Below are 18,201 nucleotides of genomic sequence, written 5' to 3' on the forward strand. Positions count from 1 at the left end.
GGAGTTTTTTGTCAGCCGGTACGACAATTTGGTACCACTCGTGGACCACAAGATTTCGTTAAGTGTACTAAGAAACAGATGTTCTATTGCGGTCGACATTCGGCCCCAGATTGTTCTTCAGCCCCTCTACGAAATGCGGTCTGCCGCACTACTTCAACGCTTTGCAATCCCTGCGCGTGATTTAGTAAACCGAGCGTAAAAAAATCCATAAACTATAAAAATTAATCTTCCAATAATTTTTAAAGAAGCAATTGCAAGTATAATTAAATTTTTTACGATTTCTTTTTGCGTTACCGACAACAAAGCCGTTTCGTTCAAATTCACTTTTCAATTTCCGTTAATGCACGTAGATGCAAAAGTCCAGTCGATGAGGGAACGTGCGTGTGAAATAAAATCATTTAGCCAAACACGCGCGTAAATCGTCGATTGATGGTATCGGTCGCCAATGAATTAGCTTTCTCTCGCACAATGAATCACTCTGATTTACTGGTAACCACGGAATTGTGTTTAAAAGAATTCATTTCTATGGTATCAAGGGTTGTAAGAAAATCTGAGCGATAAAAACCACGCTTTTTAGTCGTATTTACATTTAGATTAACTCGCATAAAAATTGTGTGATTATGAATACATGTACCTACGTAGCAGTAATACAGATTGAACTTCGATCAGACGACCGATACATTATGTATCACGTGTACTGTACTCTTGGCTTGATTTAATTCTCGTATATCTGTAATCATAATCCTTCAAATAAATATTTCAAATTTATTTTATCATAGTACATTTTGTTAACGCAAACTTTATTATAAATTAATAGAAAAAAAAATTAAATCTTGTTTTAGTTAAAATTTAGTCTTTATTACCAGTATATTAAAATTATGTACGCTATAAAATATCAAGGTTTCAATATAAACGTTATGAAGAAAATCTTATTTATCGATAACTCGGAGTGTTCTGTCTGTTCTTTCAAATTTTTGATATCTTTAGCAGCGTTGTATGGGTATAATACCTAAAGTACTTTCAATCCGCTTATAACACCGTATCATTATCACACAATTTTCCTTTAATGGAAATGTCGCCGGAAGCGTTACGTTTCCTCGTATATAACACGGATAGCGGTTTGCATTTGCACTTGAACTTGCGGAATACACGCCGCTTCACGAGTTTGCATGCCCCGAAGTCATCGACATAGTATGGAAACGCGGTAGGGTGTATGCATTTGCCTGAAACATTAATTCACGACGATCGCATGGGAAGTAATGTGTCTACTAAACTATTCGCTTCTCCTTTGATCCCACACGGGAATATAAAGTACGCGGTCGCACCAACGCGCCAACATTAGACGGGACGTCGGATAACGTTAGATACCCCGCGAGTCGTGATTAACCTTCGGATAAAATAGCCGCGATGAATCGCCACGAGCAAACTGCCGTCCCGTAAAATGTCTTGTCAATAGAATAATTCAACGTGACGTCAACCGTTGCGAGAAGCCACAGTTACATCTTTCACGTCTTTTGTCCAGCTGATTTTATAATTAATTAAAACTGAGTAGAAGATCTGAATCTGAAATAAATCTGAAATCGTCGTGAATGCTTTTCTGAATTTATTAGAAAAATTTATTTAATTTTCAAGACTCGCGTCTAGCTTGATATCTAAAATTTTGCTGCAAGTAATTGATTTATTGCGTATTATAAATTTTAGTCTTTATGTATTAATTCTAACCAGAGCGTAGTAGCCCTGTAATCTGGGATATGAAAGTAAAAGTAACTTTTTTTTTTGTTTTTTTCGTTATGGCACGTGTGAAATATTCACACTGACATGGCAGCTTTTCGGAGCCAGCCGCGCGTTACCGCGGAAATTCTCTTGTATCGTCAGCGTAATGCCGCGAGGACCGTGTTTATTTAAAAATGCCGACTTGCAAAATGTTGTTTGTAAGAGAAACTCGATTTTCAAGCGTTTTTCGAGCGCAGCTTTCCACCACGTACGAACCAATGCGTTTTCATTCGCGTTTACGCGCCCCAGTGGCATCCGCATTTATCTGTAGAATTAACTTATCACCATATAGTTTCTTGTAATTTACTGTGTAATTTTTTTGAGGGCGCAGATTATCGCGGCGTTACACGCGGCGCAGCTTTTCATAATTACACGTACGACGACATTATTCCTGTCTACTTTCAGCTTTTTATTATTACTCGCATTACTCGCAGGGGGTTATCTCTATCTTTCCGTAACTTCTCTCACCGTAAATTCTAAGCGTGGCAACAAATCAATAATATCAAATGTTATGTTGTCGAATGAATCCGTTTTTGACACTCCGACAGACATTCCCGAAGAATAAACGCGCGCATTTATCACTATTGATATGCGACCGAACGATCCGTTATATTTTTTACATAAAACTTTGCCTCTTTCGTTGGAAATTCACTTGTTCGTTGTTTTCGTTATTCGCGGCAATTTTCCGAGGGGAAAAAAAAAAAAGAAACCAGCGGCCACGCGCACCATCAACCCTCGCTTGTCCACTCGCACGCTCGGGCCATTCGCCGCAAAATGAATTTTCGCCCCTATCGCTCACCGTTGACGAGTGGTTGGTGAAAAATAGCCAAGTTGACGGATTGACGGACGAGTAAGAAACGGAATATCAAATAACGGTTTACTTTTCTTTTCGACGGTCCAGAAGATTTCCGAAAAAAAAAAAGAAAAACCGCAGAATTTCTAGATTACAAATCTATATGTACGTACGCGTTGAGTACAAAGGTAGCTCGCGAATATCTTTATCGTCTTACTTCGCGCGATTGATTAGACAAAAACCTAAGTTATGTGACCAAAGTCACAAATCGACGGGCAGAGTTTTTGTTCGGGAACCGCGTGGAGATCGGGCCATTAAACGTTTCACTTCGCTGGCAAGTTCGTCAGCCATTCGTTTCCACTAATGCGTCGCAGGGCGAAGTTTTAATTCGACAAATACGACGACGGCGGCGGACACCCGATGCATTACCTACTTAAAGACAATGGCGTGGCCGCGAGCGTTTTCCGACAATGTATTAGCGTCGGGCGGAGATACTTTTCCTGATTCTCTTTAAATGGCGGCGGTAGCTTTGTTTTTAATGCGCGTGACCCAGTTGGCCCAACGCTCCATTTTACTCGTTGCACGTTGCACCTGTCTCCGATAGCTTAAAATGAATTTGCGCGGCGCACTCGTGACGATCATCCCGGATAAGTCATTCGGAACGATGCCGAGTTCTTCTGATATCGCATCACGGATATAACGAGCAGTTTATTGCAGCGATATGTGGCCACGAGTTAATAGGAAAACGCGAAAAACACGTCGAGCGCTCTGCTCGAGTTTACGTTTGGTTAGCACTTTTGCGTAAATTATTCTCCGAAATTGCCCTCGTATTTTTAGAAACTTGAAACGCGACAACTCCGGTAGTAAGGACTATTTACTAATTAGCAACGTCTCAGCTACGCTCGAAATACGGCGACAAGTTTGCCCCGTGCTAAGTACCGTATGGTAATACAAGCGTCTTTTAACGGCACGCTGTTACTCCGAGTTGTTAATGATTTTACTACATCCCGTAAATGAGATTCGTTTTTCAACTACACACGTCGTAATCAAAAATGCGCAGGCGACTCGCGCTTCCACTTTTCATCCGTCCACCGTTAAGCGTCTCTTTTTAATTGACTCGCAAATGTACGTGCGCCTTGAGCCGGTAATCGCGCATCTCTTTAAAATCATTGGTACCGGAGATGAAAACAAGAGAAACGGACAGCTTGTGTGTAGAATATGTGCGATAAAATCGCACTCGGTAACGTGCACGTGGAAAGACCTGCACGGACCTGGATGAAAAGTGGAGCACGGGAGAATTGCGCCGTGACGAGGCGACAAAGCAGTTAAGTGATCGATCAGTCCTTAGGTGTGCACCATCTTTGCTGCTGATCCCCTTTCCCTCTCCCCCTCCCCTTTGCAGGGCCCCCCTTCGTAGCCGCGTTATATATTACGTGGTCCGTGCCCACATAATAACGTTGGATGCATCGCATAAAGGCGTCGTCTACGCGATTATGACTAGGTGCATGCCCGACAAAACACACTTGCGGCGGGTATATAAAAAGAGTTCCTACACGCGACGTCTGTTGTAATCGAAGGTGCATCGCGGCGTGTCGCACGTTAAACTTGCTGTGGTTTTGGCGAATTAGGTTACTGCAAATGAACAACAAAGCTTTATGCCGCGGCTTTTAGTTTTAAACAAAATTTTCATAGGGGCTGCGAATCGCGGTTAAAATTAACTGAAGTACTAATACTGAAGATAGTAAAATAACGAAAAATAACGGTATTCGTTATAAAAAAAAAAAACTGTTAAAATAATTATCTGCAAAGTCAAACAGTTGTAAATTCGAAAAGATTTTGTGCAAATAAAGAGAAACCGGTACAATTTCCGGGATCCTGTATAAACTATTCACGTTAATAACGCTCCCTCCCCGTTTCGCAAATCATGACGAATTAAAGAGATTAACAAACAAAAAAAAAAAATGTGTACAATGCCGAGTCGTTTGCAGATTAAATATGCGAAATTTTGAGCACAGTAAAGTATAAACAGCGAAATAATTATATTTCGTGTTTTTTACATTCTCTTTTTATTAAATAGAGCTTATTTTTAAACAAAAGTTTGCCTTATCTGTCGGTGGGAGCGAAAAGCGAAAATTAAATAGCGGAAATTCTCCTCACCCCCGGCGTTTAAATAATTCACGGCGCAAGCAAATTCGCATTGTGAGGAAATGTGTCGAGGCTCGCTCTAAAATAATTCAACGACATTTTATCGATCAATTTGTAACTCACTTCGAGCGTGAACCGTCTTTGTAACTGACCCGATGACCTGCGGTACATAATATGGTCGCACGTTGACGTTGCTGTAGCACATAGACGCAACTGTGCGATAGATGTTGCACGAGTGCGTTTATAAACTTTCTCACGTATGCACGCACACCATGCATGCCGTTCTCACGAGTAGATTGCATATAAAATAATGAAAAACGGTGCGCGGCGTTGATAACACCGCTACGAGCGATCAACCTTTCATAGCTAATTAATTAACGCGCACACCATATTTTGACACGTTGATTAAAAGATAAATACGAGGTCGCGATAACCTGTCTAATGGAACCGTAACAAAAAGAATTTTTTATTTTACAAAGTACTCCCGTTTAAGTAATAGTTATATATTACGCAATAATGTTAGCTAAATGGATAGTTTATTTAGAAAAAAAAAAAAAAAAAAATTCTCGAGCTGGAAAATGATAACGTAGCTTCGATCCCCTTTTATTTTCTGCAACAATTGCGCTGCAGTTATTTTAAACTGTGTACCGCGGTGAATCGGAAACCCGAATTTTTAAACAAATTAGACTAATTAATTGATTAACTGACGCATCGCGGTGTATTACGGTCCCGCGCTCTCGTCTCCCAGTTAAGCATTATATTATGTGGTTACACCCGTGCAAGGGCAACTATGTGAAACACGCTTGCATAATCGATACGTGCGATTTCGGCATATTAGCAGCGTAAGCATGTATGTATGTACGTAGAATTTCCGCGAACAATAATCCACGCCGACAATATGCTTTATTAAAAGTAAAGAACTCGATGAAAAATGCATAAGGCATATCATTACAGTTGTCACTGTGGAATTAATCTTATTTTGATATGCACGGTTGACATTGAAATTTTATCGTATATTACCATAATCTTTACATACAGTATGAATCGCCACCAAATTGTGTTTAAATATGAAATTAGATTATTTTAATTTTTTTATCGCTCACTTTCTCACCTATTATTATATCTTTTCACGCGTAATCTCGTACATTTAGTTATCGATAATTACATAACCGAAGCAATTACAATTGTACATATAGCCTTTTTTTTTACTTTTTTTTTTTGTAATATCTTTTCACATTATATAAACTTTTTCTTATACTTAATTGCATATTGTGCTTTCTAATTAAGCATTGTAATAACATAACGCATCATAAAATGGCTGGACATATATTTAAATGGATGTTGTAATTGCTTCATTAAAAAATTCGTTTTTAGTGCATACCACTTTGAAAAACGATAATTACGTTGAATATTTTATATGTTTACGTTCCCGTAACTTCGTCAATTAAAAAAGTATGTGAAAGTCGAGTGCGGTATCCTCGTTTTAAATCGCGTTCAATAAAATCTAATGTGCAAGATAATTAAACACGTAAATATATTCGAACGTTTCATTACTTTGCTGTCCGTTAGACGAGAATACTTTTCCTTCGGGGTAGTTTTGAAATGTCGAGTATGAAAATAAAAAAATAACATCGCCCGAGTAAAAAAAAATATACTAATAAACGTAATGTAATTTTACCTGTTGTACATAAGAACGTCGGGTTTCCACAGCCGATGCGGTGGTATTCTGAGGTCTCGCACGCCTCCATAGTCCGAGACATTCCACCTCATGTTTACGTCATTCCATTCCTGTAATTAAATAAAAATTATGCAAAGTTACGTAAAAGAGCGTTGCTCTCGCAACGTATCTTGTTAGTTATTAGACTAATGACTAAAACAAACGTTGCATTTCACTTCAAAATTAATCAATTAAAAAGTAATGAAAAGTGTAAAATTACTAAAATTAATTGCGACTTTTATGGTCAACAGCTGTTACAGTTGCGCCGTTGCTTTGAGATTTAGTTAGAGTATTGGCTAAGAAATCTTTGAGCCAAATCTGACGTTTCGCGTAATCAAGAAAAAACAAACGTTCGCATCTAAAAATCACGTTCGAATCACTGCGTTCTCTCTGAAACGATGTTGACATTATCGATTTTTCAAACGGCGAGTGCCGACCTTCGCTTTTCGTGCAAATATTTTAGACTACATCGTATACATCAAGTAAACACCACAGCATTTCAATTTAATTCTCGCCCGGGGAATTTACGAATGTGTTATTTCGCGAGGCGGATCTCGTCCTTTTATTCCTATAAGTACAAAGTGGACCTTTGGGAAGCCACATTACAGGCGTGCTGTTTGTACAAATAAATTCGATAAACTACTTTCGACATTTTTCGTTGTTTCCACGATTTTCTTATTTCACTCGCAGTTTGAAAAATAAGTTGGCATAATTTTTAATGTGGAAAAATTAAATGGTAATATTAATTATACAAATAGAGGGAAGTGGAATACAGGTCGAAGTCTCCGATAAATTTTTGATTATGGATAAGCTCGGAATTTAGCCGGACAACGGATATGGTGGTGCTCGCTAATACTCTTCCCCCTAGTTTTCAAGAACATTTTTCGAACTTTCCTCCCGAGTTTGCGTGACTTCTCCAAAGCGATTTAGATGCTTCGAAGTATTCGTGGTTTGAGGTGCCTCTCACTTTAGATCTGTAGTTCTTCCTTCCTTCGGTAGAGCGGAAATGAAAAAGACAAGATCGATCTGACCGTAGCCGTAACAGGTCGTTGCGCGTCATTTTTGACATATTCTTTCAAGAAAATTATTCCGGTCACAAAATAAAGAGAAAGAATTGAAAGAAAAACGTGACGTTTTTCACATTTACGTACGTGGGATTTTTCAACCGTGTTATATATCACCTCGCGAGATTATCTTGGGCAGTCTAGCATTTGCTTGTGATCTAATTTGTTGTTATATTTTATTTGATATTATTGAAATTCATGGCTAGTATTGCGCTGAACGGACGTGAATTTATGACCTAATCTAACAGCAGTAGTAAAAAAAATGGGACAGAAATAAATATGACTATAGCAAGAAAAATAGAGAAGGTGGTTTCCCAAGATTTCCCAGCGGATTTCCCAATAGCACGAACACTCGTTTTGATACCACCCTCGAAGTCTAGTATGCAAGCTCGAACGGTTTGGTCGCCTCGGATGTCGTACCCATACCGATTAGTCACTGACCTCGATTGATTAGCTGCTGATGGAGTGCAACGCGAGATAATTAATAATAGCGTTCGGTGCAGCGGTTTGCGGACTCGCCGTGTGTAAGCCATAATCGTTCACGCACAAAAATGACATACGACTGATCGTCGCCGCGATAATTCAATTTTCAAACGATGTAAAAGAGCGCCGGAGCTTTCTTATTAATTTATCACTTAGAACTTTTATTTATTTGACAAAAAAATATTTGTGATTTACAAATTTTCATAAAATCAGCATTTATTTAGACAGATAAGTTCGTCTAATATTACGTGGCTCTTTCGTTTATCTCAGAATATACCTTTGTTTTCCACAAAAAGAAATTAATTCAGTAATGACTCAATTGAGTGTAACCACTGAAAGTAAATCCTTAGCTTTTAAGAAAGAATCTCGTCGACCGTAGAGGCGAAGCTGTTTCGCGTTTCTTCCGGATCTATTTTATCTTTGGCATGCGATATCATTTCTTATCATCTCACTTCTATGGAAAGTGTGAGCGCAAGCGATGATGCCTTCACAGACATTTTCCCAAGACGAAACAAATACCGACAATCTCGTTTCGCACTTGGCGAACCGCCTCTGAAAAATGTAGAAGCCGACGAGCCGGATGCAGAAGTAACCGGATATAGGATAAAAGTCACGGGATCGGAACAGAGCGGAATTCCGCCAGGAAGCGCCTGTAAGACTTCGTAAGTCACGCAAATTCCGAGTGAAACGGTTTTCGAGAATGTCATTTACAATTCGCACCTTTCGAAATACGACCCATTTTCGGAGATGGCATTTTTACGAGAAGAGAGAATTTCCTCGATCTATTTTAGCCGGATAGTATTCGCACAAGTATTACTGATTCCCTTGCTGTATGTTATCGTTATTCTTGATATCAATAACATGTCGATTATCATTATCATTGATTTTTTTTTTTTTTACTTTGACTTCTTTTATTTCAATATTATATACGGGAATAACGTGAGTATACCGATAAAGTAGGTACATATATACGTCGTTTGTTCGGTAACTTTTGTAAAAATATCTTCGTCTTTGTAATTAAAAAACTTTCTCGTAACTTTCTCGTGAAGTAAATATATTTTCAATATCGTGCTGCTCGTCAAACGTAGTCTTCAATTTATCTTGCTAAAGATTATTTATTTTCAAGTAAAAATTATGTAGGATTATTAGATGCAAGTTTATCTACGTAATAATATGCGCTTACTTCGTAATTATAAAGAACAAATAGCTGTGCGAGATATAATTTATACTTCGTTAAAATCAAAGGAAGGAATATGTTCGCCGAGCGTGCATTTCTCCACGCAATAATTATACATCGACACGAGCGAAAAGTGGAAATTCTCCCGTAGTTCAGTGATTTGCATAGCTAATCTGGTCTTAGTTAGCATAGTTTCGTTAAACGTGGCCTAATATTCCTGCGCATGCTATATAATTCTTGTTGCTGTGACATTAATAAACCTGAAATATCTGTCACGCTATCTTTAGAATTCTTGTGACGTGACTTGGAAATCGATTATTTATTTTTTGGTTTAAAACTATTAAAAATTTAAGACTTTTTAGGACATAGGTGCAAGTAACTCTCCTTTCAATTATACGTGGAATTAAAATAAATCTTTGATGTATTCTTGTCCTTTCCTATTTCTATATAAAGAATATTATACTTTCAACAAAACGAGTCACGTTTATTAAAATTTTATTACCGTTAATTTTTTTTTAATATCAATACCCGAGTGGAAATTAATTTTCACCGTTATCTAATAATTAGCTAACCGCCGCGGTAATATGAGTGCTTGCGTGTGTTAACATCTGGCCGGCAGGTTTCGCGTTCCAAGTTTGCAAGCTTAAAATAAGCAGCCTGATTTTTTCATTATAGTATTAGACATTTGTAGAATATATGCCGGTATCTGCAGTACGAGACGCAGCAGAACATTATCGCGTGCAACATTTCTCTGGAGGTCCGAGACAAATGAAAAAGCTTAATCGAACCGTATAGCCAATCGCGAATTCTTTCTTCCAGGAATTTCGCGCTTTTTTCCCTCAGTTGAACGGTTTCAGTGACACGAAAACTAAAAGCGACAAGGTTGAGACATTCTCGCGACGTAGTCTCCCCGGATATTTAATCGCACGTTCGCGTTTTAAACTTGCGAATCGGGAATTCGAGTAATTTCGATTACCATCGCGGCACGGATTCGCGGAATCCCGATTGCCATTTTATCGCATAAGACCGAGAGACAAGTGGAGGGCGACCACGGAAGTCGTCATGGGAAGGCCGATCTCTCCACGGTTACCTTTTTTAGCTTAATTTTTTTTCCCTCGACAATATTATCAATTAAAATAATGAACGATTGATATAATAACATACTATTTTTTTGTAAAACATAATCAATGCAACGTGGCCTTTCATAACTTCGAAATCGAAGGAAAAAAATATAACGAGAATATCTTTTTGTCCTTTCTTCTCATTAGATATTCTTCACGAAATGTCACGGTTAACGAATAAGAGCCTCTAGGGGGAAACTGTAAGTTTCGTGGATGACTCTGTTACGAAAGTTATATTTCGCTTCCTCTTAGTAAGAATAAAGGAGTTGTTATATTTCATGACTCGTCAAATTCCAGGATACAATTTTTTAGCAATTAAAATCGTATTTAAATCTCGTTACTTGCATCTTTGTGTATAAAAATTTTTACCAATATTTCACACGAAACTTTTCGTTTTTTTTCTCATCCGCGGAAAAAAGAAATAAAAATAGAAAACAGATGTAAATTTGAATATTTTGCGGCATTGCTATACCTAATTTGCGAATGTGTTTTATTGTGCTGTGAGTTCTAGCACGCACCATGATAAATTTCTCGAATATCGGTATTCGTGAAATTATTCACGGCGTTCTTGAATAAAACAATAGTGCATGCATCAGTCTGTGTGGATTATAACTTACATAGTATAGTTCACGAGCGTGGTTCAACAAATGCTCGTCTCTCGCTATTATGCTGAAAGTACATCTGTATCTATTAGGCATCTCTCGTACCAATTTTTGCGGCATTAAAAAATAATTAAATTATAATGTTCGAAAGTTGATTTCAATACTAGTAAAATATATAATTCTTCCACATTTTTTTTTATCGGATTGTGCTGCACGCGGAGAACTTTAGAACATACGCGCGTTTTATAAGTTTTCATTAAACTGTGAAAACGATCGTAGAATTTAGTTTAGCGAAACTAGGATCCTGTTCAAGTATTTCGCTTTGTAGTGTTCTTAAGAGAAAGACGGATCGTGAGGGTTTAGGAACTAATAGTAAGTCTCCATTCTCTTTACGGAGGACGCAATTACGGGCGCCTTTCGAATCTTGCACAAAAGGGAAACAGCGAAAGATGATGAAAGAGAGCATTAGATCGCAAAACATTGTCAGAATGCGTGAATTCCATACCGTCGTGAACATCAGCTCGTATCGCAGTATTTTTATCAGAAAAACTGCAATGAGCTTTCCTTGCGTTGTAATAGACCGCGTTCTACATCGGTAACGAAAGAAGATAGTAAAAAGAACTCTGAAAAACTACATATCCCATAGCCGTAGTAGTTTGAGAAAGCTTTCTAAATAAATGTAGTGGCAGTTCCTTTGAGGAAGTTCCAGTTCAGTTATCTTTGTACTTCAACTTGTTTATCAAACACTCCACTATACGTCTTACGTACAGTAAGTCAAGAGCATCGAAACCATAGGAAACGTATCTTTGATTTCGCTTTACTTTTGATACAATTTTCCATATATATATTATACATGAAAATAGAACGTTTAATTAATTATAATATCGTGAAATAATTTCCGACGTGCGAATTTCGTAGTAAAATTTTAATCTCTTGAATCGCGTGTATAACTTAATTCTCGTAATTATTATATCTGATTGCGAAGAGGATTAGATAGACAAAAAGAAAAGGCACAAGGTGGTTACCTCTGTGTCATCGTATTCTGTCACCGAAAAGTTGTGATCAACGACAATTTGCCACGGCACAACCATTTCGGGCGCGAGATACCTCTAGGGAAACACAGACTCTTTTATTAGATGCCCCTGTCTATCCATCGAGATTCTCCCTTGGACGTGGATTTAATTTAACGAGACGCTGAAATTCAAGCCACGCTTGACAAACGAAGCGCCACGTTCGCTCTTCCCTTGAGCGTACGTAAACTCATAGCTTCGTAGTGTAGTACAGTTCGGCTACCATTATCTCTCTAATGTTACTTTAATTTTCTCTTTAGAAATATATACATATATATAAAGAGAAAAAGATAGAGAGAGAAAGAGAGAGAGAAGGAAGGAAGGAGAGATATAATAGAATATATTTCATATTCAAGTTAAGAACTTTACCAGTTACACGTAAAAAGAGAATAATGAACACAAGTATTTTGTGAATGTTGCATTATGTAATATTATAAAATTAAATTTATATTACAAGTACTCAAATATGTTAAAAACTCATTACATTAACTTAAAAGTTAACATTAGTTAACGTTTAAGAATAACAGTTAAAATTATTTAATTTAATTGACAATATTAAACCACTTAGTTAAATAATGTTTTTTAATATACGGTGTCGAAATAATATTAAATATGTTAATTACAGTAGAACATATACATAATTTAAATAGTGTGCAATGAAATGCAAATAGAACGGCAAAACAAACCGCAGATAAAAATTATATTAAAGTTATACATAGGGATTAGTCGATAAGAGAATATCATAAAACAAAAAGCATTATATGACGCGTCTTTATTATTCCAACTTGTACAGACATTTTTCAATGGCATTATAACATACTGACGTTAATGCCACTCGTTTATCACACGATCATCAGGGTTGGCCAATAAATAACGTAAACACGGTAGTAATTTTATGCAACGTTAATATAACGCTACGTCACAAGAGGCACAAAATTTCATTAAGCGCTCCTTATTAATTATGCGAAAAAAATTGTTGATCCAGTGTTATTTTCATTTGAAACCGGTCTAATCGCGTTTCATTTCTTCGTTAAACCTAACCATGTTAATTGTTGGCGTCGGTATTGTAGGGCCGACTATTTCTATAATTTGGAGAATTTAAACAGTCGCGGATAATTAAGAGGCTGCATTTTAATTTTAATATGCGGAACGCCGCGTGCGCTGCGTCTACCTTTCATTGTTACTTAATTAAACTCCCGTGCAGTATGAGAAAGTCGCTTCATTGTTGTTTAGGGGGCAAAAACGCGGAATAAAAAGCGTGGAGCAAAATAGCGCGACGAAGGGGACAAAATGGCGGAATAAAAGTTCGGAAAAAGAAAGAGGAGGAAACCGGTAATCATCTAAATTGCTATTCCGCGAGGATCGCATTGCGAAAATTAACCCTTACGCACGCGATTTTTCTCCCTTTTGTGTGCGGACTGATCCCCTTTTCAAAGTTAATTCCTTTCGTCATTGTTCCACTCTTGAGATTCGCTACGTTCGCGAACTCTTATCGCATTCGCTGCCCCGTGAATCGTGCCCGCGTTTGCAGCTTTCTTCCATCCGCTTTCCTTCGGCTCGCGTTTTCGTTTCACCGCGGTTAAATTAGACCGACAAACAGAAAAGTATATTTACGGACGTAACGTGCGGAACTCGAGAAGGTCGCGCTTCACCCCGACAGTACCTTAATCATGTGCTCGGTGCACGTATCGTATATTTACCTCATTGGCAAATACGCCTTCGCCTTAGCGCATAACGTGTGCGGACACACGGTGTGCGTCCATTAATCGGCACGAATGGAACTAGGTCGACTAAAGTTTCACATTATTCGCAAAGATTTTCGCTGGTCCGTTCTACAATAGCTCCCTGCGGCATCTCTCTTATCCGATCTTTTCATATTTCGCGAAGCGACAGACTTTGATTGCGCAGTTCGTTATAGTTAAAGAAAAACGAAAATTAAGGTAATTGCGGCTTTATATTATTAACATAAGTTATTAACGTCGTTTATTTGTCAGAGATCAAAGCGGCTCGCATTTATTTAGCAGCAATAATTTTAAGTTAATTCGCAAAGTTATGATTCATTATTCTCACACACAACTAATGCTGTAAAGTCCGTCAAAGTACCAACGCGTTCTCGTGCAATGCATGCCATCGAAGTATCGGCGAAGAAATGCCTTTATTAGATTTTTTTTTTTTTTTTTTTACATTGCTCACAAAAAGCTTCGATCGCGCGCAAACAACGAAGCAGTTATTCAAGGCAATCTAGATGAAAGATTCACTTTGCAAATGCGCGCGAAGGGCGGGAAGGAACGGGGGCCTTATCACGTACGTGGACGAGCACGCAAATAAAAGCGCGGGCGAGATGCAAACGAGAGCAGAGTAAATGGGGACTCATAAAAGTGCTGAGTAACTCGGGACCAATATAAAGCGCGCCAACCAAAGTGAAATCGAGCTTGGCACGTGAAGATCGAGCGCCTCGCGCTCCGAGTTTACAGCCTGTCAGTGCTAGACCTTGACGAATGGCTGCGGAATTTGCCCGAATCGAATGGCTCCTGTCCTATTTGGCCCGCGGCCTTGGGAGTCAGACGGTTCGGGAGAGCCACCTAAATTCTTTATCCCTATAATTCTTTAACGAAAGTTAAATGCCAGGCTTTTCCGTTCTTTTCCTCAATTTCGAGCCCGGAAGAGACCACGCGATACCCATCTGATCGCGCTCTAACGCAGGTAACGATCTCGCAGTTTTGATGCGCGAGGATAATTTAAAGATCTTTGACGAAACCACGAGTGCTCCGTTGCGCACACGTCGCGATAATGCGAGTTTGCACTTGAAGTTAGGGAGATTTTGCGCTCGCGGCTTACAACACATTCGCGTCCTTTGACGAGAGAGGTGCCAGCAGCTAGCGATGTAACTCAATTTTCGATGAGAACCGGTTAATGCACCCTCGATTACTCAAGCGACCTGAATTTATCGGAAAACGGCGCCCTGGTGTAAGGAGCCCCTTCTTGCTCGAGCGGACACGCGAGGTCGATCCGTGATAGTGACCCGGGCCGCTGCATGTAACCGTAACCACGACGATAACACTGTAATCAACGTCTCTGTCCCAGGATTCGCGTAATGCACGTGTAAATTTCAGATACGTGTGTTCTGACGTGTGTAAACTTTAGATTCGTGTTCGCATTAACACTAAATGAATTACTTTGATTGCTCGTACATATTTAAACAACTATTTAAACAGAACGTATTTAATAGGCTCGATATGAAAGGATTAATAAATTCATATTTTTAGGTCGGGAAATATATTACTCGTTTCTTTTTACAAATAAAAATTTTTTTCGAAGCCGCAAATAAAAAAATGTTTGATTAAAGAAAATGCATAATGAATAGATTTTGTGTACAAGTATTTAGGTGCTCTTTAACGCGCTAAGAAAATATTTACGAACAACTATGTCGTTATAGACCTATGTAATTTATTCAGCCACGGCTACGCGGAATCTAAATAATTCATATCTCGCATAAAATATGCCGTTTCATTGCGAGCTTTTAACGAGTACCCTTCGAAGTAGCAACCTAACTCTTGAAAAATTGGCTAATTTGTCCCCGATTGCGCATATATCGCGAGATAATGTAAGACGTAGAAGTAGCAGGCGATATTTTTTAAAAATTATGTCAGGATTGGAGCTTACCAAAAAATTTATAGCATTTTTCATCAACTTTTATGCGCTATACTAATAAAATTTTTACAATACGAAACGTTCCACGCAAAAAAGCAAGTGATTTTATACGAGATTCCAATTATACTAGATTCCAATTTTTAATAAAAAAAATTATAAATATTAATGGAATTCTACGTTTTGCATTTTTCAAATATTTTCGTTTAAATATGAATACTGTTAAAAACACTTATTCTCGTGTCTCGCATTGACAAACATACGTCAAATTGGCTACATTAAATGCAATCGATTGCAAATTTGCACCGAGTTGCTACATTAACAGAAATGCAAATAACAACTGTGCATTCATAATATATTTTTGAAATATAAATCTCCTCTGATTCTTTTTGCATTGGTTTGATAATAAATACAATTTAGTAATTTTTTTTTAAAGCTAGTAATATAAAAGGAATTTCCTCTTTGTCTAAGAGTACGCGAATTAACACTGAAAAAGCATTTTAATTTAATATAGTGCGGCCAGTAAAAAGAGACAGATAGAGATAGATTATTTTGCCTTCAATATTTCGGTGAAAAAATTTTTAATTCTTTTAAAAGAATACGTTTTTGCTCGAAGCGTTTTTCCTTGGACCTTCCCAGATTGTTATTCGCGAATTCCGTACAAAAGATAATTGAAATTGTTCGCGTGGGATATAGGATAGTCGGAACATCACAGTCGGGCGTATCCTCCGACTTCGGCAAATATTCCGCTCGTTGGTCGCTCTGGTGTACTCAAAGCTTAGGTCGGAGAAATAGACGAAGCATCGTTTCCAGCTACACAGTGAATTTATACAAGAATTTGAGGAATCCGTATGCACATTTGTTTTTATTCAAACGCAAAAAGCTTGTTTTTGCCGATAAATGATTGTGACGTCGTCTACAGAAAAATCATTAATTGGAAATAATTAACGGGAAAAATTTAAATGTTCCGTAAATCTTTTACGGAATTATAGAACACACGATTGTGATAGCCATATCGTTAAATGATTCAGCGTGTTTATTAATTAATTCGATTATCAGTAAAAACTTACGGCCTTTTGAATGTTTCTTATGGTATACAACACATCAAATTGTAGATAGGAGTATGTAACAAATTAGATTTTCTAAAGCGAGACTTAGCAAATCAAATTGAATATTGGAATTTCAAAGCACTTTGGGGTGGGAGAGAGGGGGAGTTACGAAATTGGTACCGAAGCTTTAATCTTTCATTTAAAGGACAATCTAACCATTAAACTTTCCGGATCTATATCTTTGATCTTCATTCAGTCTTAATCCCCTTAGGCGGGGATCCTGTTACACTTACAATTCGCGGTATAAAGCAAAAGGAATGCATAAAGCCGAGCTTAAGATTCGCGTATTTAGAAGAGGTACACCCTGATTTATATAGGTTTCTTGGAAAATCTCCATATGCAAATGACTTGGAATTAAAAATATATTTACGTACACGTAATCTTAAATTTAGCTAAAAAGAATTAATTAATATATATATAATAATTCAATAATAGTTCGAATCCATTTCATACAAGATTATTTTTTTTTTCTATCGATATGAAAAAACGCGACGGAAAAAAAGGGCGTAATTAAAACGATCTCGCGATGCCGTGAGTGCCGCAATTAATTTTGCGGAGATACGGCGCGATATTGATTAAGGCAGTAGCGAGATTAAAAGTAAGTCGATACGAGACAGCTGTTCGCGATTCATAAAAATACCGATTGAAACGATCCAGATGGTATTGGCAGTTTCTTCAGATATGCATCCCGAACCGTTCGCATCGAGAGGTACTCAGCAATTCGTAAACAGCATCCAAGGGATATTGTAACTTCTCGTGAGCGTATGCTCGACAGCTTGCATTTACATGGCAAATCCATTCCTAATCAGCATGCGAAAGCTATTGAACGCGATCCGCATATCGTGAAGCTCTTGCACGCAACGTCATTCTGTTCTCAAGTTGACGCAGCCTTTTCGAAACAATATCTCGTATCAGGATCTTTTATAAACGAATTCTTATCCGCGCCAAAAGGAAAGAGTAAGTTATCGCGCGGGCATTGAAAATTAAATCGGCGTAAAATTGATATCGGGTGATCTCTTACTGCACGCTTAATTAAGCAATTACGTTTAATGGATAAATAACGTCACTTCAAGACGAGAGTCCTCGTAATTAACACGCATAAAAAGAGTGGTGTAATTCATCGCGTTTAATCAAGATTTAGAAACTTTCTCTGCGCGATAAGTATTGCAGCTGTATTATTTACGATCCGAACTTTCGAGCGTGGAGTGGCCGTTAATTGCCAAATTGAACTTTAATCGAAAGTTTATTGCGAGTGTTTTCCCTGTGTCTTTTTAATCCTTATTTTAAATTCGTCGTCAAAAGTTTCGGACCTAAAAAGATTAACTGCAAAGTATACGAATGCAAGCTGTTGCCTCCGATCTGATTCTTTTTTTTTTTTTTTTTTTATGCGACTTTCTGTGTCGAGAAGTTTCAGATAGAAATATGTCTTTCCGTTGCTTCAATTTATTTACGTTTAAAAATTGGTGTGCTTTATTATCAAAGAAAGAAAAAAAATTGCA

The 18,201-nt window shown here is 37.8% G+C and overlaps 1 protein-coding gene across 2 annotated transcripts in view; it reads right to left on the reverse strand.

Moving 5' to 3' along the window:
• The window catches only part of LOC139106621 (nicotinic acetylcholine receptor alpha7 subunit), a 149,708-nt gene that overhangs the window by 30,206 nt on the left and 101,301 nt on the right, over positions 1 to 18,201 (reverse strand). For both annotated transcript variants that reach the window (XM_070663532.1, XM_070663533.1), the window contains one exon: positions 6,390 to 6,499. In XM_070663532.1, coding sequence (XP_070519633.1) covers positions 6,390 to 6,499 — 110 coding nt within the window. The remainder of the gene's footprint in view (positions 1 to 6,389; positions 6,500 to 18,201) is intronic.

Source organism: Cardiocondyla obscurior, linkage group LG11, assembly GCF_019399895.1.
Source record: "Cardiocondyla obscurior isolate alpha-2009 linkage group LG11, Cobs3.1, whole genome shotgun sequence".
NCBI classification, from domain to species: domain Eukaryota; kingdom Metazoa; phylum Arthropoda; class Insecta; order Hymenoptera; family Formicidae; genus Cardiocondyla; species Cardiocondyla obscurior.